Genomic DNA, 22,346 nt, shown 5'->3' with positions numbered 1-22,346 from the left:
AAAAGGAGGGCGGGAGAAGAGTCCTCTCTGGCTGACTCTATGAAGTAAGACATGATGCGAATGAGTTGGGGCCACTGGGCATTCACGTCCTGCCCTCCCCACCCCACCCAGACCTGGGGCCTGGGCTCCCTAAAATGCCTCATCATCCAAGCCTTCACCCTGCCTGGGTAGTGGCCCCTCTGCGAGGCTGAGCGCCACCTCTCTCTGCGCTGGGAAACTGAGGCGCAGCCAGGCAGGGCCTGGGGTGTCAGGGGCTGGCTGTTACTCAGCAAAGGCCCAGAGTGTGGGCTGACTCCACCCTGGGCGGTCGCGAAGCCGTGTCCCGCGTCCTCGCAGCTCAGCATCCGGGCACTGGGGGCTCCACAAGAACCTGACGGCGCTTGGGCTTCTCTGCCCCACAGGGATGGGGTCCCTCTGGGCTGGGCCGGGTCTCTGCAGCTTCACTTGCGCACTCTGATCTCTGAGTACTCACAGTCGCTGGTCTTCTGGACCTGGGGGTCCCGAGGCTTCACTCCAGAGAAGCTGATGGTCTCGTAGTGAACCTCAAGTTCCTGCCTTGAGGAGGGGGCGGCCACCGGGGGAGGATTTTCAGCAAGGGCGTCCAGCCTGGACCTCATCGGGACACCCTGTGGGAGGGACCAAGGAGGAATCATGGAGGGGCAGTGGGGGCTGGTAAGGCAGAGACGCCCCACCCACCACCCCACGTGTCCACGGATCTCCCCAGCCCCACCTCCCTGCAATAGGCTGTGCCCCGAGAGTGAGCCTCCCCACCAAAGTGAGCGCCCCACGGGCCCTTGCTGATATATCACCCCACAACCACCTCACCAGGAGGTGACCATCATCATTAAAAATGGTGACGAGGGTGGACTTCACCACGACAGACAGCAAGTAACCGAAATTCCCCAATCACCTTGTAGCTGTCTACTCCCTGTGCCCCGAGTTTCCCCCAAAGCACGTGTCTTTCATCTGTACATTTTTTTGGTTTTCTAAACCTTATGTTATTGCTAACTTCGCTGAGTGCTGTACTTTCTATGCTATTTTCCATATTGCTCACTTGTGTGCTGTTTGTCTGCTGGCTTTGCTTTTATCCCTCTGCATAGAATAAACTCCAAGGAGCCCATGATTAAAAAATTGTCATGGCTCCCCAGCACTGGGCAGGGGCTCGGTGACACCTCCAGAAGGGATGAATGAATGAATGAATGAATGAATGAATGAATGAATGAATAAGTGAGTGAGTGATGCAGGTTACTCTGCTGCTGAAAACCAAGCACTGGACGCCACAATCTAAATAGAAAAGCAGACAGAGTGTGGCTTCTATCCCATAGCCTGAGGGCTGAGCAGAGTGAATATGTGAAGACAAAATGGAACTGCATTTTAGGAGGCAGGAACAGCCCATGCGAAGATGCAGAGGCACAAATAAACATGTCGAGGTTGATGACTAAAAACAGCTGGGTGCAGGGAGCGGAAACTGAGAGTGGCGCTCGGGTGAGAATTCAAAAGGTAACAGTGTGCCCCAAACCCCGCTGATTGAGATCAACAATATTGTCATGCAATATTAAATACTTAGCAGGGTCTGTATTTACGTGCCTAACAGTAGCTCTGGGATTTTATCGCCTGTGGGTACAATAAAGTATGTATTTAACAGTAAAAAAAAAAAAAAAAACAATATTGTCATGCAAGGTTTTGAAAATCCATGTGTCTACACCTGAGGGGACAAATCAAATTCTATCCTCAAATTAGCAAAGACATAAGAAAATAAATAAAGAAGTTAATACCCACATCAACACAACACAAGACACAGAGCACAAAATCTCAACAATGTAATAATCCCAGATGGGTGAGCGGCCCATTTATAACTAACCAGAAACCAAGGCAGAAGGAAAATGTTATTTTTTTGGTATCCAGAGACATGTTTTATGTATTTCAATGGTCAGTATTTTCCAGAAAAGTTAGACGATTGGAGCGCTATTGCAAACTTGAAAAGTGGTGTGTGTTGAAACATTCTTTGGAGCTTAAAGATTTTATGTGTAGCCAAACCAGAATTTATCATCATTTTGCTTTCCTGGTTTATCTGGAAGCAAAGACAGAAAGAATGTTTTCAAAATGACTTCTCTGCTTCTCTCGCTTTCTGCTGAGAAAGCCACCTGCCTGGACAACCTCCCCACTTAGCGCAGCCTGTTCCTGGAGCCAGCTCCAGCCTGCTGTGTCGGGGTTTAGGTTTTTGCTATTTATCTCATCGTAGCTTTTTCGTTTTGATTTTCTGAACAGTGCATCAAAGCACCCTTCATTGCTTGGATTTTGGGTGCCCCCTTAAATCTGATGTCTGGGGTGAGTGACAGAGAGCAAGTCACTCCCCCATCCTGGCCCTGTGAGGTAAGCTCTAGGAGGCCAGGGTATGGGCAGCGCGGAGCAGTGGGTTTATTCTGGGTGGGGGCTGAGAAACCACAGGCCGTAGGGGGAGTCCCGCCCACACCGGTGTTTGTGAAGAGTGTCCGGAAATGTCCCTGCTCCTTGTTTGCCGGTGGCCTGAGAGCCCCCGAGTGCAGTAGACGCTGTATGGTCTACCATGTGCCGTTTCTGGGTGGCATCCTCTGCCCCAGACCGTGGGGCAACGCTTGCTCAAAGCAGGGGAAATGGACAGTGACCAGACCTGCCCTGGTCAGGGGGGGCAGGCGGGGGCAGGGACAAGAGAGAGGCCCTGGGCCTGGGCAATGATGGAAGGAGGGGCCGCTGCGACCCAGAGGGAAATGGACTCGCTGGGGTGGGATTTTAACTGCAGGAGATGAAGAGTAGACAGAGCAGTGACTCCTCGCCCCTGCTGTGAATGAGGGGCTGGGCTGCTGTCAGAAGGTGGGAATCCAGCCTGGGAAGTTGGGAAGGGGGCGGACATCCTCAGCAGAGCAGTCCAGGGTGCCATCCTGGGGGAGGTGTCCAGGCGAAATGCAGGTCACTCACCTGAGAGACTAGACTGGCAACAGCATTTGCACCCTCCAAGCCTGCGTCCTGGGCACCCTCCGCTGGCCGGGCGGCTTTCTTCCTGCACGACCTCATTCTGAGGGACAGGACCAGACAGCCTTGCAGACTAACCAGCTCGTGTGCGTGGACAGCCTGGCCCCTCTTCTGTTCTCTCTTCAGGGGCCAACTGAGGTGGGAGAGGGGTGGTCCCACCCAGGCCCCAGTGTTGGGAATGCGGGCGCACCCGCCTGGACAGCGGAGACCAATAGTTTGCAATGGACCCGCAGCGCCCCCTAGCGGTCCCTGTGACACCTCAGGCCCTTGACCCTCCTGGTCCGCGACCCTCGGGCGGTACTCACAGGACCCAGACGATGCAGAAGGACAGGAAGAGCAGGGACACAGCGCCAGCTCCCCCGACGGCCCCCAGCGCCACTCCCGGCAGACAGGACACTTCCCCTGCAGAAGGGCGGGGCAGCTGCGGACATGCTGTAGAACTCCGTGTCTCCACCCCCTCTCCCTGCGGGACCCCAAGCTTCTGTTTTCTGACCCCTACCCGCCCCCACACGGACAGGACACTCTCTCCAGCAGGGAGAGGGGCCGGGACAAGGGAGAGTCCAGGGAGACACACGGGCCTGATCTGCAGTCCACCTGGGTCTAAAATGTAGACATTTTTTCATCCTGCAGTTTATTTTGCATTCATTTTTAATTTAAAAGGCATTGCAGGGCCTCCCCGGTGGCGCAGCGGTTGAGCGCTGGGTTGCGAAGCTACCCGCAGCCTCTGCGGCGCCAGTTCGATCCCCGGCTGCTCCCCGGCCACCAGAGGAGGGTCCCACATGGCGCGCAGACCTCTCCTGCCGCCCGCTGCTCCCCTCAGCAGTGTCCTTCGGTCCTTCTGCCTGCTCTGCTCCCCGCTCTGGCTCTGGTGAATTCTCCCCCTCCCGCGCTTCTGACTGTACCCAGTGCATGTATAAACGAACAAGCAAACAAACAAACAAATAAATAAATAAATAAATAAATAAATAAAACATGCCTCTATAAAAAAAAAAAATAAAAGGCATTGCAATATTTTAAAGGAATGTTGAGGTTTTCTGGTTACTCCTTAAATGTGCCCCTGTGAGTGTCTCACTGCCTCACCACGTCCCAGCCCCAGCCAGGAGCTTGTGCCCCAGACACGCCAAGGCAACTCAGAGCCCCTCCTCCAACACCCACCTCCTGTCCCAGCCCTCCCCTGCCCTCCCCCACCCCACAGCCCTCCCCCACCCCACAGCCCTCCCCCACCCCACAGCCCTCCCCACCCCAGAGCCCTCCCCCACCCCACAGCCCTCCCCACCCCACAGCTGGGTCTGGCAGTGAGAGCAGAGAAGCGCTGGGGCCCAGGGAAACCCGCCCCACGCCCAGGGTGGAGCAGAGCTGACCGCCCTGGAGCTCACCCTGGAGCTCGCCCTGGAGCTCGCCCGGCCTCGCGGGCCTCCTCCTCCAGCCCCGACACTCACTGTGCACGGACAGGTACAGGGATGCCTGCAGGGAGCCTGCGGGGTGCTGCACTCGGCAGGTGAATTTGCCCTCGTGCGAGGCCTGCACCCGGGGAAACGCCAGGACCTCCGGGCTCGGGGCCGACGAGGGGCTCAGGGTCGGGTGGCCCCAGGACCAGGTCACCCCGGGGGGCGGGTTGCCGTCGGCCGCACACACCAGGCGCAGGGACTCGCCCTCCCGGACAGAGAGCACCGAGCTGTTCCTGAGGACGGCGGGCGCTGCGGGGAGGCGGGGTCAGGGCGACAGGTGGGCTGCGGGGAGGGGGGGCGAGCCGAGACCGAGGTGGGGCGGACTCGCGACTCTGAGGAGCAGAAAGGTCACCCCGGCCCCCAGGTGCACTGTGCGCAGCCGCCGCCCCGCAGGGTTAGAGAAGGGGCCTGTGCGCCAGCTGCGCCGCGCTGTCAGGGGCTGATTCCACCCGCGCACGCACACTCACACACCTGCGCACACTCGCGTGCACACCCCTGCATGCACACACCCCTAGCCACACACTCACCTGCACACACCCGCACACACACACCACACACCCCCGCACTGACACACAACCCACACACTCATGCCTGCACACTCACACACGGGAGAGGAGGCAGGGTCACCCCCACAGTGCTGCTGGCAGAAGGCGGGCGCTCGGCTCCCAGGAAGGAGCTGCACACAGCTCAGACCCACCCACACGCGGGTGCCCCACAGTCGGGAGGGAACGGGCTGCCTGAGCCCCGAAACCAGGGTCCCTCGGGGCCAGGCCTGGGCTAGGAGCAGCGAGTGGACACGGTCCCCTCCGGGAGGGGCCTGCGAAATGCTGGGCCACGTGACCGTGGGATTTGTCAAAGTGCTGAATCTGAAAGTGCGGGGAAGACGCGCAGGCCAGCGGGAGGGGCACTGGGCCGAGGGGCGGCCCTGCCTGAGGGTGGCACCCTGCTCCCCGTGTGGGGCGAGGGGGCAGCAGAGGCCTCAGAGGGAGGGGCCCACAGGGACAGCTGCTCACAGCAGGCTGGGGATGGGGGACCTCTGGGGTCTCCCACAGTGTTCTGAGGTCCCGGGGGCATCCAGGGTGAGGGTCCCGGCCCTGCCCTGAGCTGGGAGACCCTGCTCCCCACAGCCCGGGGGGATCCCCCTACCTGTGCTGTCTCCTCGCACGACGGTGATGGTCAAGTTCTGGGGGGCGTCTGCACAGAGACATGGGGGTTAGTGTGGACACTTAGGGGGGACAGGGCCTCTGTCCCAGGGGCTATGAAGGGGGTGTCCTCCTGACCCTATCAGCGCAGATTCTGGGTCCCAGCACCTGACCCCTGACCCCCACCCCACCTCCCTGGGGTCCCACCGGGCCGGGCGTCCAGGCCCCACACTCACAGGTCACGTTGAGCCGCACGGTCGTCTCCACAGTGACGCCCGCTCCGGGGAAGGTCACCTGGCAGGTGAGGGGGGTGCCATGGTCCTGGGGCCGGGGGGTGAGGCTGAGCGCCGAGGAGAGGAGGGTCCTGGGGCCCAGGGAGGCGAGGGCGGCTGACGTCCAGGAGAAGATGGGGGGCGTGCCCCGCTCACAGGCCCAGGGCACAGAGCAGGTCAGGTTCCCGGGGCGGCCGGACTCCAGGGTCCCGGCGATGCGGATGTGGGGCCTGTGGGTCAGCGCTGGGGGGCAGCGGGGAGAGCCGGGATTGGGGGGGGCTCTGAGAGAACCTCAGGTTTGTCCAGCCCCACCCCCTGAGCCCCAAGCCGTGCGACCCCAGGCCGCAGCCCAGCTAGCACCGGCCCAGGCCCAGGCCCTCCGTGGCCTCCGCAGGAGCCGCTGCTCACCCGCCACGCGCACAGAGAGGCTGTCCCGTGTGAAGGAGTGTTTTGTAGCACGTCCTCGCTCCACCCTGAAGAAGTATTTCCCCGCGTCCCCCCTCCTGGCGTCTCTGATGTCCAGGGAGCAGCTGTAGGCCTTGGGGTCCCCGAGGAGGTGGAATCGGCCCTGGGTCTCCACCTCCACGTCACCGTCCGGTCTGCTCGTGGCCACGGGAACACCTCGCTCTACACTGACCCCTTCCCGGAACCAGGAGCCGAGAGCTGGGGCAGAAGGGTAGTCCGGGTCGCAGTGGAAGGAGCAGCGCACCTGCAGGCACAGGCCCTCCTGCACCGTCCCCGGCCCCTCCACCTTCAGCCAGTAGCACCCCCCAGCCCGGGCCCCCTCCCTGGGCCACAGCAGCAGCAGCAGCCACAGCGGCATGTCGGGCGGGGCGGCCGCTGCAGGCAAGCGCTGCTCGGGGCTTGTTCTCCTCAGGAACTAGAAGTTGCAGGGTTCGGGGGCGGCTCCGCAGGAAGAGGAGGGTGAAGTCAGAAGGGGAACTGGGTCCTCCCCAGGGGCTCTGGGCCTCATGCCACCCCAGCCCAGCAGGCCCAGCCTGGTCAGTGTCCTTCCCGGGGGGTCACTCTGCAAAATGAAAATGGGCCCCTCCTGGCCAGACCCCGAGACAGGCTGTGGATGTTCGAGGAAGTAGGTACAACATGGGGGGCCTCTCTGTGCCGAAGCCCACACTTGCCCCCAGTTCTCTGTCCGTAGGGGGACACTCTGTCCCGCCTGGGGCTGCTGGAGGACGCACAGGTGGAGGGCCGGGTGGAGAGGAGTCTCAGGCAGCAGGGACGCTGGGGGGGCCGAGCGAAGCCTCCCGTGTTGACGCCTGAGTATGTGGGGGGACGCCCGGCCAGCAGGCCCTCACCCCACTGCTGTGATGGGCTGCACGACGGGGCCGGGGCATGACCTGCGCCTCCTCCATGAAGTGCGCGGATGCCCATGCGCTGGGCATGGGCCCCCGCCCCACCCTAGGACGCCCCCCAGCCCTGCTCCCCAAAGCCTGCAGTGCGCGGCGGCTCCTGGCGCTAGGTTCTCCATTCTTGCTATGAGGCAGGTGCAGACGGGGCTTGGCTTCCGCATTGGCCTTGCTGGGGAGCGGCTGTTGCTCACCCACACCCCGCGAGGCGTTTGTATCAACTCCTACGAGGCTGAGGACGAGGCTGAGGGTTTTCTGTTTCCTTGAGTGAAGTGTTGCAGCTTCACCACCTGTGCGGGGAATCCATTTCTCTGGTTCTTTTTTTTTTTTTTTTAAGATTTATTTATACAAGAGCTGGGGTACAGACCAGATGCGCGGTAGGGTGAGAAGATTCACCAGAGACAGAGTGGGGAACAGAACAGGCAGGCTGACTGAAACACACTGCTGAGGGGAGCAGCGGGCGAGACAGGAGAGGTCTGCTGTGCCATGTGGGACCCTCCCCAGCCAGGCGGGATCAAACTGGCGCTGCAGAGGCTGCGGACAGCTTCACAGCACTGCCCTCAACCACCTGTGCCACCAGGGAGGCCCTTCTTTTCTTTTTTAAGATTTATGTATTTATGTATACAAGAACTGGGGTGCAGGCCAGAGGTGAGGGGGGGTGAGAGGATTCACCAGAGACAGAGTGGGGAGCAGAACAGGCGGATCCACTGAAATCCACCGCTGAGGGGAGCAGCGGGGAGATAGGAGAGGTCTGCTGCGCCCTGTGTTTCACCTCCCTGGCCACGGATCGAACTTGTGCTGCAGTGGCTGCCAACAGCTTCAGAGTGTTGAGACTTAACCTCTTGTGCCACCAGGGAGGCCCCCTCTGGTTCTTCTTAATTTGCTCACTGGATCAAACTTTCCAGAACAAAGGTCTGGCCACCTGCAAGCACCTTAGGCAGCCACCCCGGCCTCTCACAGATGCCTGGACCTGACAGAGCTCTCGACAGCCCCGTCCGCTGGGGGCCGCGCCCTTTGAGGGTGCAGAGGAGACCAAGGTGGCAAGAGTGGTTTTACACCGTCAGCATGCCCACAGATTCCAGCGCCTCCTTCTCACCTTCCCCAAACCAAGGCCAAAAGGGAGCAGGCTGGAGCCCAAGTCAGGATGCAGTTCTTTGTTCGCGGCCTCTGGGTTCCTGCTCAGCGACCGCCTCGGGCTCCTGCTTCCAGGGCAGGGGCTGAGCCAGGGGGCGAGTCCAGAGGCTGCCCAGCAAAGGGACGAGTTCAGGCCCTCCCCGCCAGGAGCGCAGTCACAGACATCCCTGCATCTCTAGGCGTCCTCCCAACCCACTGCTCACTGCCCCCAACCCCACCCTGGGGGAGCCCTCAGGCTGTGTTTGCAGGGAGCAACATTGAGGGATGGGCCCCGCAGGACAAAGGTTCACCGGGCTATAAGGGGCCGACTCTAAGTTGCCTGTCTTTGTCTCCTGGGAATCACGTCGGACTCAGAGGTGTCTTTCTTTTAATATGTATTTTATATCATTCTTCATTTTTGTGCAAAGCATGCTTTCTCCTCTCAGGTGTCACCCCTGAAAACTCCCACCCGGGCACGGTCACCACAGCCCCTGTCCTGGTCTCTCTCCCGCCCCCTCCCCTGCAGAATGTCTCTGATGTTACAGCTGCCTGCTAACTTTGATTTATTTATAATTGTTTCCGCCCCACAATCCCATATTTGGTTCCCCTATTTTCCTCCCCTAAGTGAAACCATCCGGTATTTTTCTTTGTCCTTTGGCTTATTTCACTGAGATCATCCCTTCTAGATCCATCCATGTTGCTGCTAGTGAGTTTCTCTCTTTTGATTGCTGACCTTCTCAGAGGTTTCTTTGAGGCTGATCCTCTCAACATTTTCTCAGCTTCTCCGGGCAGATCCTGCCTGGCCTCTTGGGTTCGCCATTAGCAGCAGCAAGGGGCCCTCGACCACCCGCTGCAGAGAGTATCAGCTCAGCAAGGAGAGGGCAGGAGTCAGAGCCAGCATGGGAGACAAAAAACTTTGCAAAAAAAATTTTTTTTTCAAATTTCAGAGACATTTTTTGGGAGCCGCTGGGGCACCAAGTATTGCTCTCGGTGAAGAGAGCAGGCAGAGCTTCGCCCTGTGTGCAGGGCAGGCAAGGGTGTGCCCCTGGGAACAGCAGCCAGAACACATGGCCTGGGCTCTTCCTGGGCACAGACCGAGGAAGCAGGGAGACCAGGAAGCCTGCTTCTCCGGGGCCGGGCCGCCGTGGGCAATGTTGAGAGCCGGTCATCCAGGATAGAGAGAGCCAACGACCTCGGAGGTCTTGGTCCGCGAGGAAAGGGGAGGTGGGAGCCAGCCCTTGCAGAGCTCAGACGCCACACTGAAGAGTTAGGACTTTCTCCTGCGGGCACTGGGGAGCCATGGAAGGTGTAGAGCAGGGGGGCAGGGCCAGATCCTGGTGTGAGAACACACCCATGTGTGGTGGTGAGAGGGAGACTTCGGGGAACAGGAAGGGGCGAGGATGTTGGTCTCAGAGGACAATGAAGAGCTGAAACGTGATGTGGAGCAGAGGCCACATGAATGTTGCAAAGGGAAGTGGACCGAGGCCGTTTTCTGGAAGGAAGGGTTGCAAAACCGACTGGTTGCAAAACCACACTGACAGGGGTGTGGTGCGAAAGAAGAAAGCACCTATGTCACATCCAGGACCCGAATTTAGGAAACAAATGATCATTCAGTAATGGAACTAGTAAGCGCTGATCACCAGGCCTGACCTGCCGTGACCCTTAACAAGGACCTCGGGGAGGTCACCTGACCTGAGAGTAAGGCACCTGGGTTCCACTTCGGGGACACACAGGCTGCACCGTAACCACCAAACCCCTCACGCAGTGACTGCCAAGCCCCTCACGCGGCACTCACCACAGGCCACAGGCCACACTCCCCACTCCCAGACGCTGCACCTCAGTCTGTGTGGGCGCGCTCAGGCTCCCGTCCCTTGGTCGTGATGGCCTCTGAGCGGTGGTGTTGTGGGGATCTGGACTTGGGGACCCTGAATCTCGGTTTCTTACCAGGGTGACTGATCCCTGGGTCTCAGAGATGTGTATTTGAACTCCTTAAGTCTGCGATTTGAGTTTCGGGTCTCCAAAGCACCAGGTCTTTGGGGGCTGGGGTGTCTGGGGCAGGGTGATGGTGGGAGGTGTCTCTCGAGCCCTGGTTCTCTCCGGCTGCTTGGGTGTCGGGGGCCTGGGTCCACGTGCTGGTTTGTGGGCTGGGGGCGTCTGGAAGGTCTGGGTCTCCAACCCTGGGATTACTGGAACCAACTCTATAGCCAAGGGACCAGGGGACACTGGCTTCAGAGGTCCGAGTCTTTGGACCTCTGTCTCAGAAGCCAGGATCTCCGGGTCTCCTGGCCCCTGCAAGACCTGCTCCCCCTCCCGTGCAAGCGTGTGCGTGACCGGCCCACTGGTCACTGGCAATGTCATCCACTCTCCAGACCCAGGCGCAGGTGCTGAGATTCCCCGAAAGTCACCAACAGCTGACGCACAGACCCCTCCCCCCCCAACCTCGCGCGCAGGGCGCCCGTGCACGCGCACTCCGAACCCCCACCTCGCGAGCGCTAGTCTGCGCATGCGCTGTCCCCCTCTTTGCCACTCGGCCACCGCCTTCCGAAGCCCCGCCTGCAACCCCACAGCGCAGGGCAGAGATAGCGTGCGCCAAGACCCTTCAAGAGCCTATAATAATCCCGCAAACGGTGCAAATCTGAATACAGCCACTCGGCGGCGGCGCGCGCGCGCGCGCAGGCGCAGAAACACGGCCCTGCCTCCGTGCGCGGAAGTGGCCGCAAGGCTTGCTGGGAGTCGTAGGCCCAGCGGGTCCAGCCGCGCCCGGCGTTTCGGCGGGGCTATCGCGTGGGGTTCTGGGAGTCGTAGGCGAGACCGCCCCGGCCCGGCCCGCCCGGAGCTGCCGCCGCCTCCCGCGCCACTTCCGCGCCGTGCCCGCGTGCCGGGAGCTGGGCCGGCCCAGCCCGCGACCTGCGCAGGTGAGTGTCCCCGGCGGCGCGGCCCCGGGGCGCCCGCTCTGGGCCGCGGTGCCGTGCGGGGGCAGGATCTGCCCGGGGTGGCGCCAGGCGCCTCAGTGCTCCACGCCCGCGTCCCCGAGGCCTCTGGCCGGGATCGCACGTTGGACGCCGCCGTCCGACCTGACCCTCGCCCGCCTCCCGCTCCCGCAGGTCGGGACTCGACCATCTCCCCGCCGCCAACTGCCCCGATCCCGCCCCGCCTCGTCTGTTCCGACAGAACGCTGTGGCACCGACCCTCTGCCCGGCGTCCGCGGCTCCTCCCCGGGCGTGTTTGTTCCCTCGTCCTGCAGATCCTGAGCGCCCGCCCTAGCCCAGTCCTGGTGCAGCGCGGGTCCCGGTGGCGGCCAGGCCCGGCAGCCCCTGCCTTTAGCGAGCCCCCAGGGCAGCTGGGGGACGGGCCTCTCCCGGGCAGGTGGCTGCCGTGAGACTGGGAGGGAGGCAGCCGGCGGCTGCCCCAGCGCGAGGCGCCCGACCCAGCCCGGGTCCATAAAGCCTTTCCCGGACCGTACAGGCTCTTCAGCCCTCATGTCCATGACCCAGGTCCTCCTTCATTCCGTGTTTCTCATCACCCCACCCGCCACTGCATCCAAATCCTGGGGACTCTACCTTCCACAGACCCAAAATGGCACAGCTTCTCCCCACTTCCACCGCCTCCAGGTCACCCTCACTGACTGGCCTGGAATACAGGCAACCCCCCCCTCCCTGGTCTCCCTGCCGGTGTTTCTCCTGAAGCAGGTGGACAGCCTCGCAGAGAGGCAGTCGAACCCCTTCCTGGAGACAGTGTTGCAGTCCCCAAAGGGACATCCAGGTCCTTCCCATTCATCTACCCCCCTTGAAAGAGCTGCAGGCCCCAGGCCTCCCTCTGTCCCCAGCTCCCTGACTGCTGCCAAGCCCTCCAGGGAAGCCAGGGTCAGTGATACCCACCCTGGCCATCTGAGCAGGGCTGTGACGGCATGGTGTCCCTGGTTCTTAGGAGGCACCCCCATCCCTCCAAACAGGATCCAACCTAATTCTGAGTATTACCTGCTTGTCTAGGCCACTCTCCCCAGAGGCCAGCTCTTAGGGTCCTTCTCTTCTTGGTGCATAAGGGTGCAGTCCAAGAAGCCTTCCCGGAGGCAACAGCCTCCTTAAACCAGAAAGTATGTATAGCCTCCACAGCTGCAGGTTAAGGTGAAGCGGCTGGGTTATACATACACTTCCAACTGGCCAACCCGGTCTGGGTCTATTCTGGACTGGTATGCTATCCTGGCAGCCTCCCTGGACGCATCGACCCCCCAATTCAGAATGCACTTGTAACCCGCCTCCATTTGCCTCCCCAGGAGAAGCCCACCCTCCACCCCGTCCAGACCGCGATGCCGGCCCCGCCCTGCGCCTCCTGCCAGAAGGCCCGCGCCGCGCTCCGCCGCCCGCGCTCGGGCCGCGCGCTGTGCGGCGCCTGCTTCTGCGCCGCCTTCGAGGCCGAGGTGCTGCACACGGTGGAGGCGGGCCGCCTGCTGCCGCGCGGCGCCGTGGTGGCCGTGGGCGCGTCGGGCGGCAAGGACTCCACGGTGCTGGCGCACGTGCTGCGCGAGCTGGCCCCGCGCCTGGGCGTCGCGCTGCGCCTGGTGGCGGTGGACGAGGGCATCGGCGGCTACCGCGACGCGGCGCTCGCGGCCGTGCGGCGCCAGGCGGCGCGCTGGGGGCTCCCGCTCACCGTGGTGGCCTACGCCGACCTCTTCGGGGGCTGGACGATGGACGCCGTGGCCCGCAGCACCGCCGGCTCGGGCCGCAGCCGCGCCTGCTGCACCTTCTGCGGGGTGCTGCGGCGCCGGGCGCTGGAGGAAGGGGCGCGCCTCGTGGGAGCCACGCACATCGTGACGGGTGAGCGCGGGCGCTGAGAGGGGCCGGGCCGGCCCGGGGTGTGGCCTCGGAGACCCCGGGCCTGCTGGAGGGATGGGCCTGCCAACCCCCCCCCCACACCCGGGCGCGGTGCTTGTGCCCCCACGGGGCTGGCCAGCCTTGAGTCCTGCCTGCGGCGCCGGCTCCGCGCACGCACTGGCGGGTAGAGGGGGGCGGGGGTGCCCTCCAGGGGCCAGGACAGCGCTCTCGGCCTTTAAAGAAATGACATTCCTGGGTTCCCTTGCCGAGGGGAGGGGGTCCCCCACCAGGGCCCTATAGGCGACTGTTGACGCCTTTCTCCGAGGCGCCTCCTCGCCGGCTCCCCATTCCTCACCGCCACAAACACCAGCTCCGGCAGCCTGGAGAGAAACGACCCCGGGTCCCAGAGTCCCGATGAGCTGGGAGTGGGGCGCTCAGGCCGGAGCCTGGCAGAACAGCGTGGGCAGCGTTTGCCGTTCGGGGAGGCTCGGCAGAAGCCCGGCCTGGGGGTGGGGGCCGGTGGGTGGGGACGAGAAGCCTCCTGAGTGCAGCGGGTCCCTGGGGGGAGGACAAAGAGGGCGCTGGGTGTCTGAGCAGAGGGAAGGGCTCGTGCAAAGGCCCTGGGGACGCCGGGAGCGCCCGGAGAAGCGCCAAGGATGGGACGCAGAGTAGGTGGAGGTGGCGACACCCGCCTCCCTACTCCCCCTAAGCGCCCCCAGAGCCTCTGCACCCCCAACTCCCTTGACCGTCTCCTCGAAAGGCCTCTGGCTCGTGCCAGGGGCAGGCGCGCGCTCAGCGAGGGCGACGGCCTCGGCCCGGAGCCCCTGACTCCCGGCGCGGCCCCGGCGGCGCGGGGTGCGGCGCCCGCGGCTCACCGGCCCCCCCCCCCCCCCCCCCCCCCCCCCCCCCGCAGGCCACAACGCGGACGACATGGCGGAGACGGTGCTCATGAACTTCCTGCGCGGCGACGCGGGCCGGCTGGCGCGCGGCGGGGGCCTGGGCTCGCCGGGCGAGGGGGGCGCCCTGCCGCGCTGCCGCCCGCTGCAGCTGGCCTCGCAGAAGGAGGTGGTGCTGTACGCGCACTTCCGCCGCCTCGACTACTTCTCCGAGGAGTGCGCGTACGCGCCCGAGGCCTTCCGCGGCCACGCGCGCGACCTGCTCAAGCGGCTGGAGGCGGCGCGCCCGTCGGCCGTGCTGGACCTGGTGCACTCGGCCGAGCGCCTGGCGCTGGCCCCCGCCGCGCGGCCCCCGCCCCCCGGCGCCTGCTCCCGCTGCGGGGCGCTGGCCAGCCGCGCGCTCTGCCAGGCCTGCGCGCTCCTGGACGGCCTGAACCGCGGCCGGCCCCGCCTGGCCATCGGCAAGGGCCGCCGGGGGCTGGACGAGGAGGCGCCGCGGGCCCGGGAGCCCGAGGGGGGCCCGGCCCCGGCCTCCTCCCAGGCCGTGCCCACCTTCTAGTGAGCCCAGGACCCCAAAACTGGATTTGCCACCCACCCCCGTGTCTCTGTGACGGGCCAGGGCCGGCCCAGTGGACTGCGAGACCTCGGGCTGAGAACTCAGAGCTCGGTGCCCGGGTCAGTGACCCAGCCTCCCCGGGCATCTGTCTCCACATCTAAAGGAGGAATCTAAGCACTTCTGGAAAGTTCCACAGCGTGCGCATTAGTGTGTGCGATCTGACTGTCCACGTGAGGGTGTGACCTCCAGGCTGGCGGGGGCACACTGGTGTTCCCAGCCCCACCCTCAGCCTTCGCTGGGCTGCTCCCTGGTCAAAAGATCATCCCTTCCCGCCTTCCTGCTCAAATCCTTCAGGGCCCTGCTTGAGCTGCTGATTCTCTTCTATTTTTAAAAGACTTAATGAGACATTTTAGTCTCTGTATAATTTTTCCAAAAGTCCATTAACACATGTCCATTCAGACTCAACCACATTTCCCAAGCTCGGGAAGGCGCTGTTCGCATCGCTGGCACTAGAGGTCACTATGCCTACGCCTTGCATACGGGCACTGCCTGTCTCGCAGTCTCCCTTTTCCCCGGCCCACCAGGAAGCTCTGCTCACTCCTGCCATCTCCCCAGGGGGGTCGTTGCAACAAGGCCCCCAGGGTGACACAGTCTGACCTTAAGGTCCCCATATAAACACTGGGCCCATATTTTCATTTATGCCACAAACAAGAACAATGTGTCCACAGGGATAAACTGGGGGAGGCATGTACTTATAAGCATGCACACCATATGGGTAAGTGGAGTGGATGGGGGAGACAAGGTACCCTGTGGGAGGAGGCAGGGAGCTCTTCAGATTTGGGGGGAGTGCTCCTGGCAGAGGAACAGCCAGTGCCCACTCAAAAGCAGGGGAAGGGTGAGTGGGGAGAGATGGCACAGGCACGACTTAGGTTTTGAGACAGAGCCGCAGAGGAGTTTGCGCAGAAGTGATCAGGATTGTCCTTTATTCACACAGCAAACATTTACCAGCAGTTCCCTGGAGCCAGGCACTGCTTGGGGCGGGGGTGGGGGGGGGGAACAGCTGAGTCAGCCCTGGCCTATCCTGCCCTCAGCAGGCTGCCTGTCTGGTGAAGGAGGCCAGACACTGACAGTGGCAAGTCAAAACCCAGGACACGTGGCACCCTGGGGCTTACTAAGGGGGAAGCCCCAGGTGGACTTTCGACTGAGGTGATAGGGCATCCAGGAGGGTTTAGAGCAGACAGGGCTAACTCAGGGTGTCAGAAAGAATATTCTGGAGCTGTGACCAAGAAAATTGTAGGGAGAGGAGGACTTACAGACCAGAAGATCAAGGAGAAGGCAAAACTGAGGTAGCAAGGGGGAGGTGATGGTGGAGGCAGGTGAAGACTGTTCCAGAAACTTTCACCAAGGCTTGTGTGTCTTGTAAGCATAAGCGTGCCAGGAGCAAATGGCTGTGGACACGAGAGGCATCTCGCCTAAATGGAACAGAAACAGAGATAGTGCCACTCAGGCAGAGGCCACCGCAACATGGGGTGTGTGATGAGGGAGGCACCAGAGGCATAAGGGTGGAGGGGGCTCTGCTGGCACGTGTGTGCTTGCTTCACGCAGCTCCTGTGTAAACACAAGGGACGCTTCGTCCTTGGTGAGTGTGGTGGTGGGTGTGCGAAAGGAGCTGAGGAAGCTCCCCCTTAGTAAGCCCCAGGGTGCCCTGGGGTCCCACACCCTGGGGTCAGAGCATTCTCCCTGCAGGAATTTGGAGCCCACTCTCAGAAAACATGGGCTTCCCCACTTTTCCCTCTGTACTCTCCTGAGGCTGGGTAATGAGAAAACTGCCAAGCCTGAAGAGGTAGAGGTAGGGGTGTTCTCTCCTTTTAGAGAGAAGACTGATAATGTCACTCATTCAGACTGTCACAGAAATCTGGCTGCATGCCAAGTACTGGGATGGGCTTGGGGGATTTCTGCAGACAAGAGTCCTACCTTTGTGAAGCCTCAGTTCTAGTAAGAGAGATGTTTCTTCATCCCATAAGCGTTTATTGAACACCTACTATGTGTCATGTCACAGAAGCTAGCAGATAAAATGGGTGTAATTCCTGCCCCATCAGAAATTGACACTCAAGTTTAACAGATGACTCCTAAAAGCAAGAAAATAAAACATGAAGGGCATCCAAGAGTGACAGTACCATGAGAGAATAAAAACAATGGCATGGGCCTCCCTGGTGGTGCAGCAGATTGAGCATAGCGCTGTGAAGCTGTCCACAGCCTCTGCAGCGCGGGTTCGATTCCCGGCCGGCCAGGGAGATACCCACATGGTGTGGCAGACCTCTCCTGTCTCGCCCACTGCTCCCCTCAGCAGTGTCTTTGGTCTGTCTGCCTGTTCTGCTCCCCCCCTCTCTCTGGTGAATTCTCTCACCCTCCCACACCTCTCACCTGTACCCCAGTTCTTGTATAAATAAATAACTCTTAAAAAAAAAACAATGGCAACACTAAACAAGGAAGTAAACGCATAAAGAAGTTATAGATTGAAGTAGGACACAGAAAGGAAACCAACCAAGGGCTGCGTTTCTACCAGAAGGAAATGTCTACTCCAGTGAAGGTGATTCTCAAGCTCAGATTTGACGGATGGTCGTGGACAGAGAGGTAGAAGCATATTCCAAGCTGGGGGAACTGCAAAAATAAAGGCCCTGAGGTGGGAACACACCCATCAGGTCAATAAAACCGAAGTCCAAGGGGGTGAAGCCCAGGGCATGATGGAGCTATGAGGCTGGAGAGAGGGACATGTTTAGCCAGACATAGAGTGCCTTGCAGACATTTAGACTTTTATTATAATTGTAGCTGGAAATCATGGATGGGTTTTAGGCAGGTTTTAACATGATACTGTTTCATGTTTTGAGAGCACACTGGCTGCCGGAGAATGGACTGGGGGGGGGGGGGAGGCGGAAAAGGATCAAATATGGAAGCAGTGAGATCAGTCCAGATGCTATTACACCTGCCAGGTAAGAGATAAGGGTGACTTGGATGAAGGTGGGTGAGAGGAGGCAAGTGGGTGAATCTGCCCATCTATTCTGTAGCTATGGTGACAGGAATTGCCAAAGTGGGAGGTGGGAGCGTGGTAGGGATCAAGGACCACGGCCAGGGAGCAGCTGCGGACAAGGACAGAGCTGTTTACAAGCCAGAAGCCTCCGAGGGCGGGGGCAGGAATGAGAGGAAGATGGCAGAAACAGGGGGCACGGCAGGGATGCTGGTGCTGGGAGCCCAGCACCCAGGTGCCCATGTGCGCCGCCAGAGGTGGTGTGGCAGACACAGGTACAGCTGCTGACTCCGAGACATTGGAGAGAGGACCCAGACCCAGCCTGCACCGTCAAAGGGACACACCAGCTTATCAACAGAGGGGCATGGAGTCAGCTGGCTGGGGTTCAAATCCTAGTTCCACCACTTCTTCACCATGGCATGTTGGGCAACTGACCTAGTTCTCTCAGTTCCCTCATCTGTAGAATGGGAGTAACTGTGTGCACCCCGGAGAGCCAATGGGGGGATTATGGCACGAGGGAGGTGCCAGGAAAGTTGCCGAACAGACCTGGTTGGGGACCAGCCAGAGAGAGGGGAGGGCTGTGTGCTCACCACACTGACACTCACTGCAGCACCCCCAGTGCTGTTCCTGGGGGTAGAGATGCACTGAGGAGCAAGGCAGGCAGAACTCCCTGCCCTCGATGGTGTGGAAGCAGACCGGGAGCCAGAGTGTCATGGAGTCTGACAGGTGACCCCAGTCCTAACCTCGGATGTGCCACTGGTGACTTCTCCCAGGGCCCTCGCTGGTCATGTGGCCCTAATCAGTGTGGAACCTCATAAAGCTGTTGTGAGGATTAGATGTGATCACGGCTGTCAAGCAGCCCTGGGCGAGGTGCCTGGTTTGTGGTGTAAGTGGAGACAGATGGGCATGTGTGGACCAAGGAGGTCGGGAGCCCTGGGAAGAGGACTCCCTGTCACCCATTCCCACATTCACGCCCTGGTTCCTCTCGCCATCTGGAAGGGCCCCACCTCTGAAACCACAAAATCCCACTCCCTGACCACGGCCTCCCAGGCTTCCAGGGCTGTGGGTGGGTCTGCCCTACCTGTTCCTCCACATCAGCCTCCCTCCTGAGCCCCTCTGCTCCCACTTCCTTCACACCACAGTCCACCCCTTTGTTCTCATGCTCAGCGCCGCTGTCTCCTGCCATCACCCAGTCTGCTCTTTGCTGGAGAAAAGCAAAGCCAGAGCTCTTCCAGCTTCTCAGATGCTGCCTCTTTACATTCCAGAGGCGACCTTTTCCCGAGCAGCTTCTCATCTCTGTTCTCACCCGCCCAACCCCACACGCAGCTGCCCCTGGAGATGAGCTGGCCTCAGTCTCCCCAGAAGCAACAGAAGCCACCCAGCCAGGCCCTCCCTCCACTTCCTGCCACCCTGCCCACACCCACCAGCAACCTCACCTGCCCTTCCTTCTTCCTTCCTGGAGCAATGGAAGAGGCATCTTTCCTTTTGTCTGGGCTAATCCCAGGGGTGGCGTTGCACCATCGGCCCTTTGTTCTGGGCAGCGTGCTCCCTGTGGGGGCTGAGTGCCGTCTGCCTGACTCCAACCGTGGTGCCGTCCCTCAGTGTTGAGTAACCCTGGGCCGGCAACTTGACCTTGTGTTCTGTACACTAGGACAGCAGAGCGCCCTTCTCGGGGGGCCACGGGGAGGGGTCGGCAAGTTAACTTAAGAAAAATGCCTTCAAGCGGTGTTGGACGGGCCTCCCTGGTGGCGCAGGGGTTAGTCTCAGCGCTATGGGGCTGTCCGCAGCCACTGTGGCACAAGTTCCATCCCCCGCCAGGGAGCTGACCCACATGGAGCAGCAGACCTCTCCTGTCTCCCCGCTGCTCCCCTCAGCAGTGTGTTTCAGTCTGCTTGTTCTGCTCCCCACTCTGTCTCCGGTGGATCCTCTCACTCCACCCCAACACTTCTGACCTGCACTCCAGTTCTATGCAAAAATAAATAAAATTTATTTTTTATTTATTTTTATTTTATTTTAATTTATTTATTTATTTATTTATTTTTAAGATTTATTTATTTATCCATACATGCACTGGGTACAGTCAGAAGCGCGGGAGGGAGAGAGAATTCACCAGAGCCAGAGCAGGGAGCAGAGCAGGCAGAAGGACCGAAGTACACTGCTGAGGGGAGCAGCGGGCGGCAGGAGAGGTCTGCGCGCCATGCGGGACCCTCCTCCGGTGGCCGGGGAGCAGCCGGGGATGGAACCGGCGCTGCAGAGGCTGCGGGCAGCTTCGCAACCCAGCGCTCAACCGCTGCGCCACCGGGGAGGCCCAAAATTTATTTTTTAAAATGGCTAAAATAAACACTTTTTGTTCTGTATATTTTACCACAATAAAATGTTTTTAAAACATTTTTCTGTTCTTCTGGGGCGGCTGAGGCCAGCTCATCTCCAGGGGCAGCTGCTCGTGTGCGGTTGGGCAGGTGAGAACCGAGGTGAGAAGCTGCTCAGGAGACTGAAAACCACACAGAGCCCAGTGCCGGGCCTGGCCGTGCGAAGATGCTCTGGTCTCACTCCAGCCTTCGCTGCCTTCACCGTGCGCCCCCCGCCTCCTCCCCGACATGCCCGAGACCCCTGCAGTTTATCCAGCCCTGCTCCTGCTCTATCCCACCCCACCCCACTTCAAGTCGCCTCAACTTCCTCAACATCTCCTCGCTCTGCTCTTCCTCCTCAATCTTCAATCTCAGACCACCCCCCCACCCCCAGGGTATCCTCTTCCCGCCCCTACAGGGACCATTTTAGGGTCCCCGGCAGATAACCCTGGTCTTCTCGCTCTGAACAGTCTCCTCAGGTGAAGCTACGCCCACCGAGCCCCTCACTATCACGAGCAACGGACTCACGCCCGGTGGGCATGAGGGCAGCCCGTGGCCCTCAGTTCTGAGAGGAGATTTACTGCAAGTCCCCTGGCAGAAGGGCAGGAAGCAAACTCACAGCCTGCCTCCCCTGTTAAGAAAGGGTTATTCAGGCCTCCCCGGTGGAGCAGGCGGTTGAGCGTCGCACTGTGAAGCTGTCCGCAGCCTCCGCAGCGCGCGTTCCATTCCTGGCCGGCCGGGAGAGACCCACATGGCGCAGCAGCCCTCTCCTGTCTCCCCGCTGCTCCCCTCAGCAGTGCATTTCGTCAGTCTGCCTGTTCTGCTCCCTGCTCTGTCTCTGGTGAGTCCTCTCACCTTCCCGCGCATCTGGCCTGTCCCCCGGTTCTTGTATAAAAAATAAATAAATCTTTAAAAACAAAAAAGGGTTATTCAAGTTTTGGAGGCCTGGGGTTGAGAACAAGGAGCTGCATTTTATTGGCACAAGTGTGGGCCAGGAACGAAGCACCGACCCCGCCCGGAGCCGCTGCTTGAGGCGGGGGCACCTCTGTGTTCCCAGAAGGGTCATCCTCTTTACGGGGGTGGTGGGGGGTCCTGCTGTTTGTGTCTCTCGGCTCAGGACCTCCTGCAGGGGCCCCTCTGCAGGCCAGCCCGGGGGAGCGGAGGCTGCAGATGGACCCAGGGCCAGCGGCCCGCGCCAGCGAGGAAAGCGGTTGGGAGGCAGCCTGGGGTCGAGGGAGGGTGCGCAGGGGCCCCCTGAGTCACCGCGTGGTGGTCCGGGCTGGGCAGCCGGGCCAGAGGCAAATTGCAGTCATTAGGGAGTTTAAGAGGCTGGGGGAGGGGCTGAGGGCTGTGAGCCCTGCCCTGAGTGAGAACAGGTCCCCCAAACTCAGGGCCCCCCCTCAGCTGCCTAGAACGCTTTCCCGCCTCACCACTCTGTGCCTGGCCCCTCGCCCTGGCCCTCGCCCCCCCATGCCCGGCCTCCGGCTCTCACCGTTCCCACACCCCTGCCCTCCGCAGCCTCTGTCCCTGCACACCAAACTGGGGGACATCCGGGGAGCCTCTCCCTGCCTCCTGGGAGGGGCTGCCCCCCGACCCCAGCCTGCGATGACCACCAGACCCCAGAACTCGGGAGTGGAGCCACCCGCCGGCGTCCACGCCCTGCCCCTCGCTCTGGCCTTTGGCCTCTGCCTCCCTGTCCCCCTGTCCAGGTCCCCAGCACCCCTGTCTCCCCCCTTTCTCCTGCCTCATCCTGCCCGCCCTCCCTCTTGCCCATGTCTCCTTCCTCTCAGGCCCCTCGCCCCCATCACGCGGGCACGGGAGGGGCACACCCTCTTTGCTCTTCCTCTTCTGCTCCCTTCTTGCCTGTTCCCGGCTTCTCTCCGCTCGTCACCCCACCTCGCCGGGCCGGCCCTGCCCGCCTGGCCTTTCCCACCCTTCGGCCTACCCAGCGCCCCACAGGCCTCCCCCCGTGCTCCACCGCAGGCGTCACCGCGCAGGCTCCCGGCCTCTCCCTCCTCCCCGCGGCCTCTCCTGGCCCAGCCGGCCCCACCTCGGCCGCTCCCAGCACCTGCCCCCGAGCCCCGCGCCCGTCCACCCTGCCCTGGCCCTGGGGTCCCACTCCCGCACCCCTCCCAGAGCACACCGTCTCCTGGGCGGGCCGCAGGTGTCATTAGTCTGTGGGTGCTGCTGGCCAGAGCGGGAGGGAGGAGACGGCTGGGATTCCTGGAACGGGGACCAGGACGCAATAAAACAGTCCAGGGGAGTGGGCAGGGCCGGCGCCCAGAGCGGGGATAAAAGGCCTCCAGGTGACAGGGAGAGACGGCACCCCCATATCCACGCCAGACACGCGGGCAGGACGGTG

General features: G+C 61.3%; 2 protein-coding genes across 2 annotated transcripts; one reads left to right on the top strand and one right to left on the bottom strand.

Annotated features, from left to right (window-relative positions):
• Positions 1-325: 325 nt before the first annotated feature.
• On the bottom strand, positions 326-10,706 carry LOC119248686 (sialic acid-binding Ig-like lectin 9). Its single transcript, XM_037515560.1, has 8 exons — positions 10,375-10,706; positions 6,280-6,659; positions 5,836-6,114; positions 5,604-5,651; positions 4,386-4,706; positions 3,315-3,411; positions 2,956-3,052; positions 326-626 (listed from the first exon to the last, which is right to left on the bottom strand). The coding sequence occupies exons 1-8, from the start codon at positions 10,704-10,706 to the stop codon at positions 441-443; spliced, it is 1,740 nt and encodes a 579-aa protein (XP_037371457.1). The 3' UTR covers positions 326-440.
• Positions 10,707-11,250: 544 nt separating this feature from the next.
• CTU1 (cytosolic thiouridylase subunit 1) lies at positions 11,251-17,527 on the top strand. The gene is made up of 3 exons (XM_037517100.2): positions 11,251-11,263; positions 12,622-13,162; positions 14,073-17,527. The coding sequence occupies exons 2-3, from the start codon at positions 12,655-12,657 to the stop codon at positions 14,612-14,614; spliced, it is 1,050 nt and encodes a 349-aa protein (XP_037372997.1). The 5' UTR covers positions 11,251-11,263; positions 12,622-12,654; the 3' UTR covers positions 14,615-17,527.
• Positions 17,528-22,346: the final 4,819 nt, after the last annotated feature.

Source organism: Talpa occidentalis, unplaced genomic scaffold, assembly GCF_014898055.3.
Source record: "Talpa occidentalis isolate TD23 unplaced genomic scaffold, MPIMG_talOcc4v2.1 talOcc4.17, whole genome shotgun sequence".
Lineage (NCBI taxonomy): Eukaryota > Metazoa > Chordata > Mammalia > Eulipotyphla > Talpidae > Talpa > Talpa occidentalis.
The sequence above is the reverse complement of the archived record's forward strand: the minus strand, read 5'-3'. Positions and strand labels throughout refer to the sequence as shown.

Coding starts and splice junctions, on each gene's coding strand:
- LOC119248686 (XM_037515560.1), bottom strand. CDS start 10,706: ATGACATTGCCAGTGACCAGTGGGCCGGTCACGCACACGCTTGCACGG. Junction 6,660..10,374: donor CCCCAGCCCCCAAAGACCTG/GTGCTTTGGAGA, acceptor GCTGTGGCCCAG/GGAGGGGGCCCGGGCTGGGG. Junction 4,707..5,603: donor CGTGCGAGGAGACAGCACAG/GTAGGGGGATCC, acceptor GCCTCCCCGCAG/CGCCCGCCGTCCTCAGGAAC.
- CTU1 (XM_037517100.2), top strand. CDS start 12,655: ATGCCGGCCCCGCCCTGCGCCTCCTGCCAGAAGGCCCGCGCCGCGCTC. Junction 13,163..14,072: donor AGCCACGCACATCGTGACGG/GTGAGCGCGGGC, acceptor CCCCCCCCGCAG/GCCACAACGCGGACGACATG.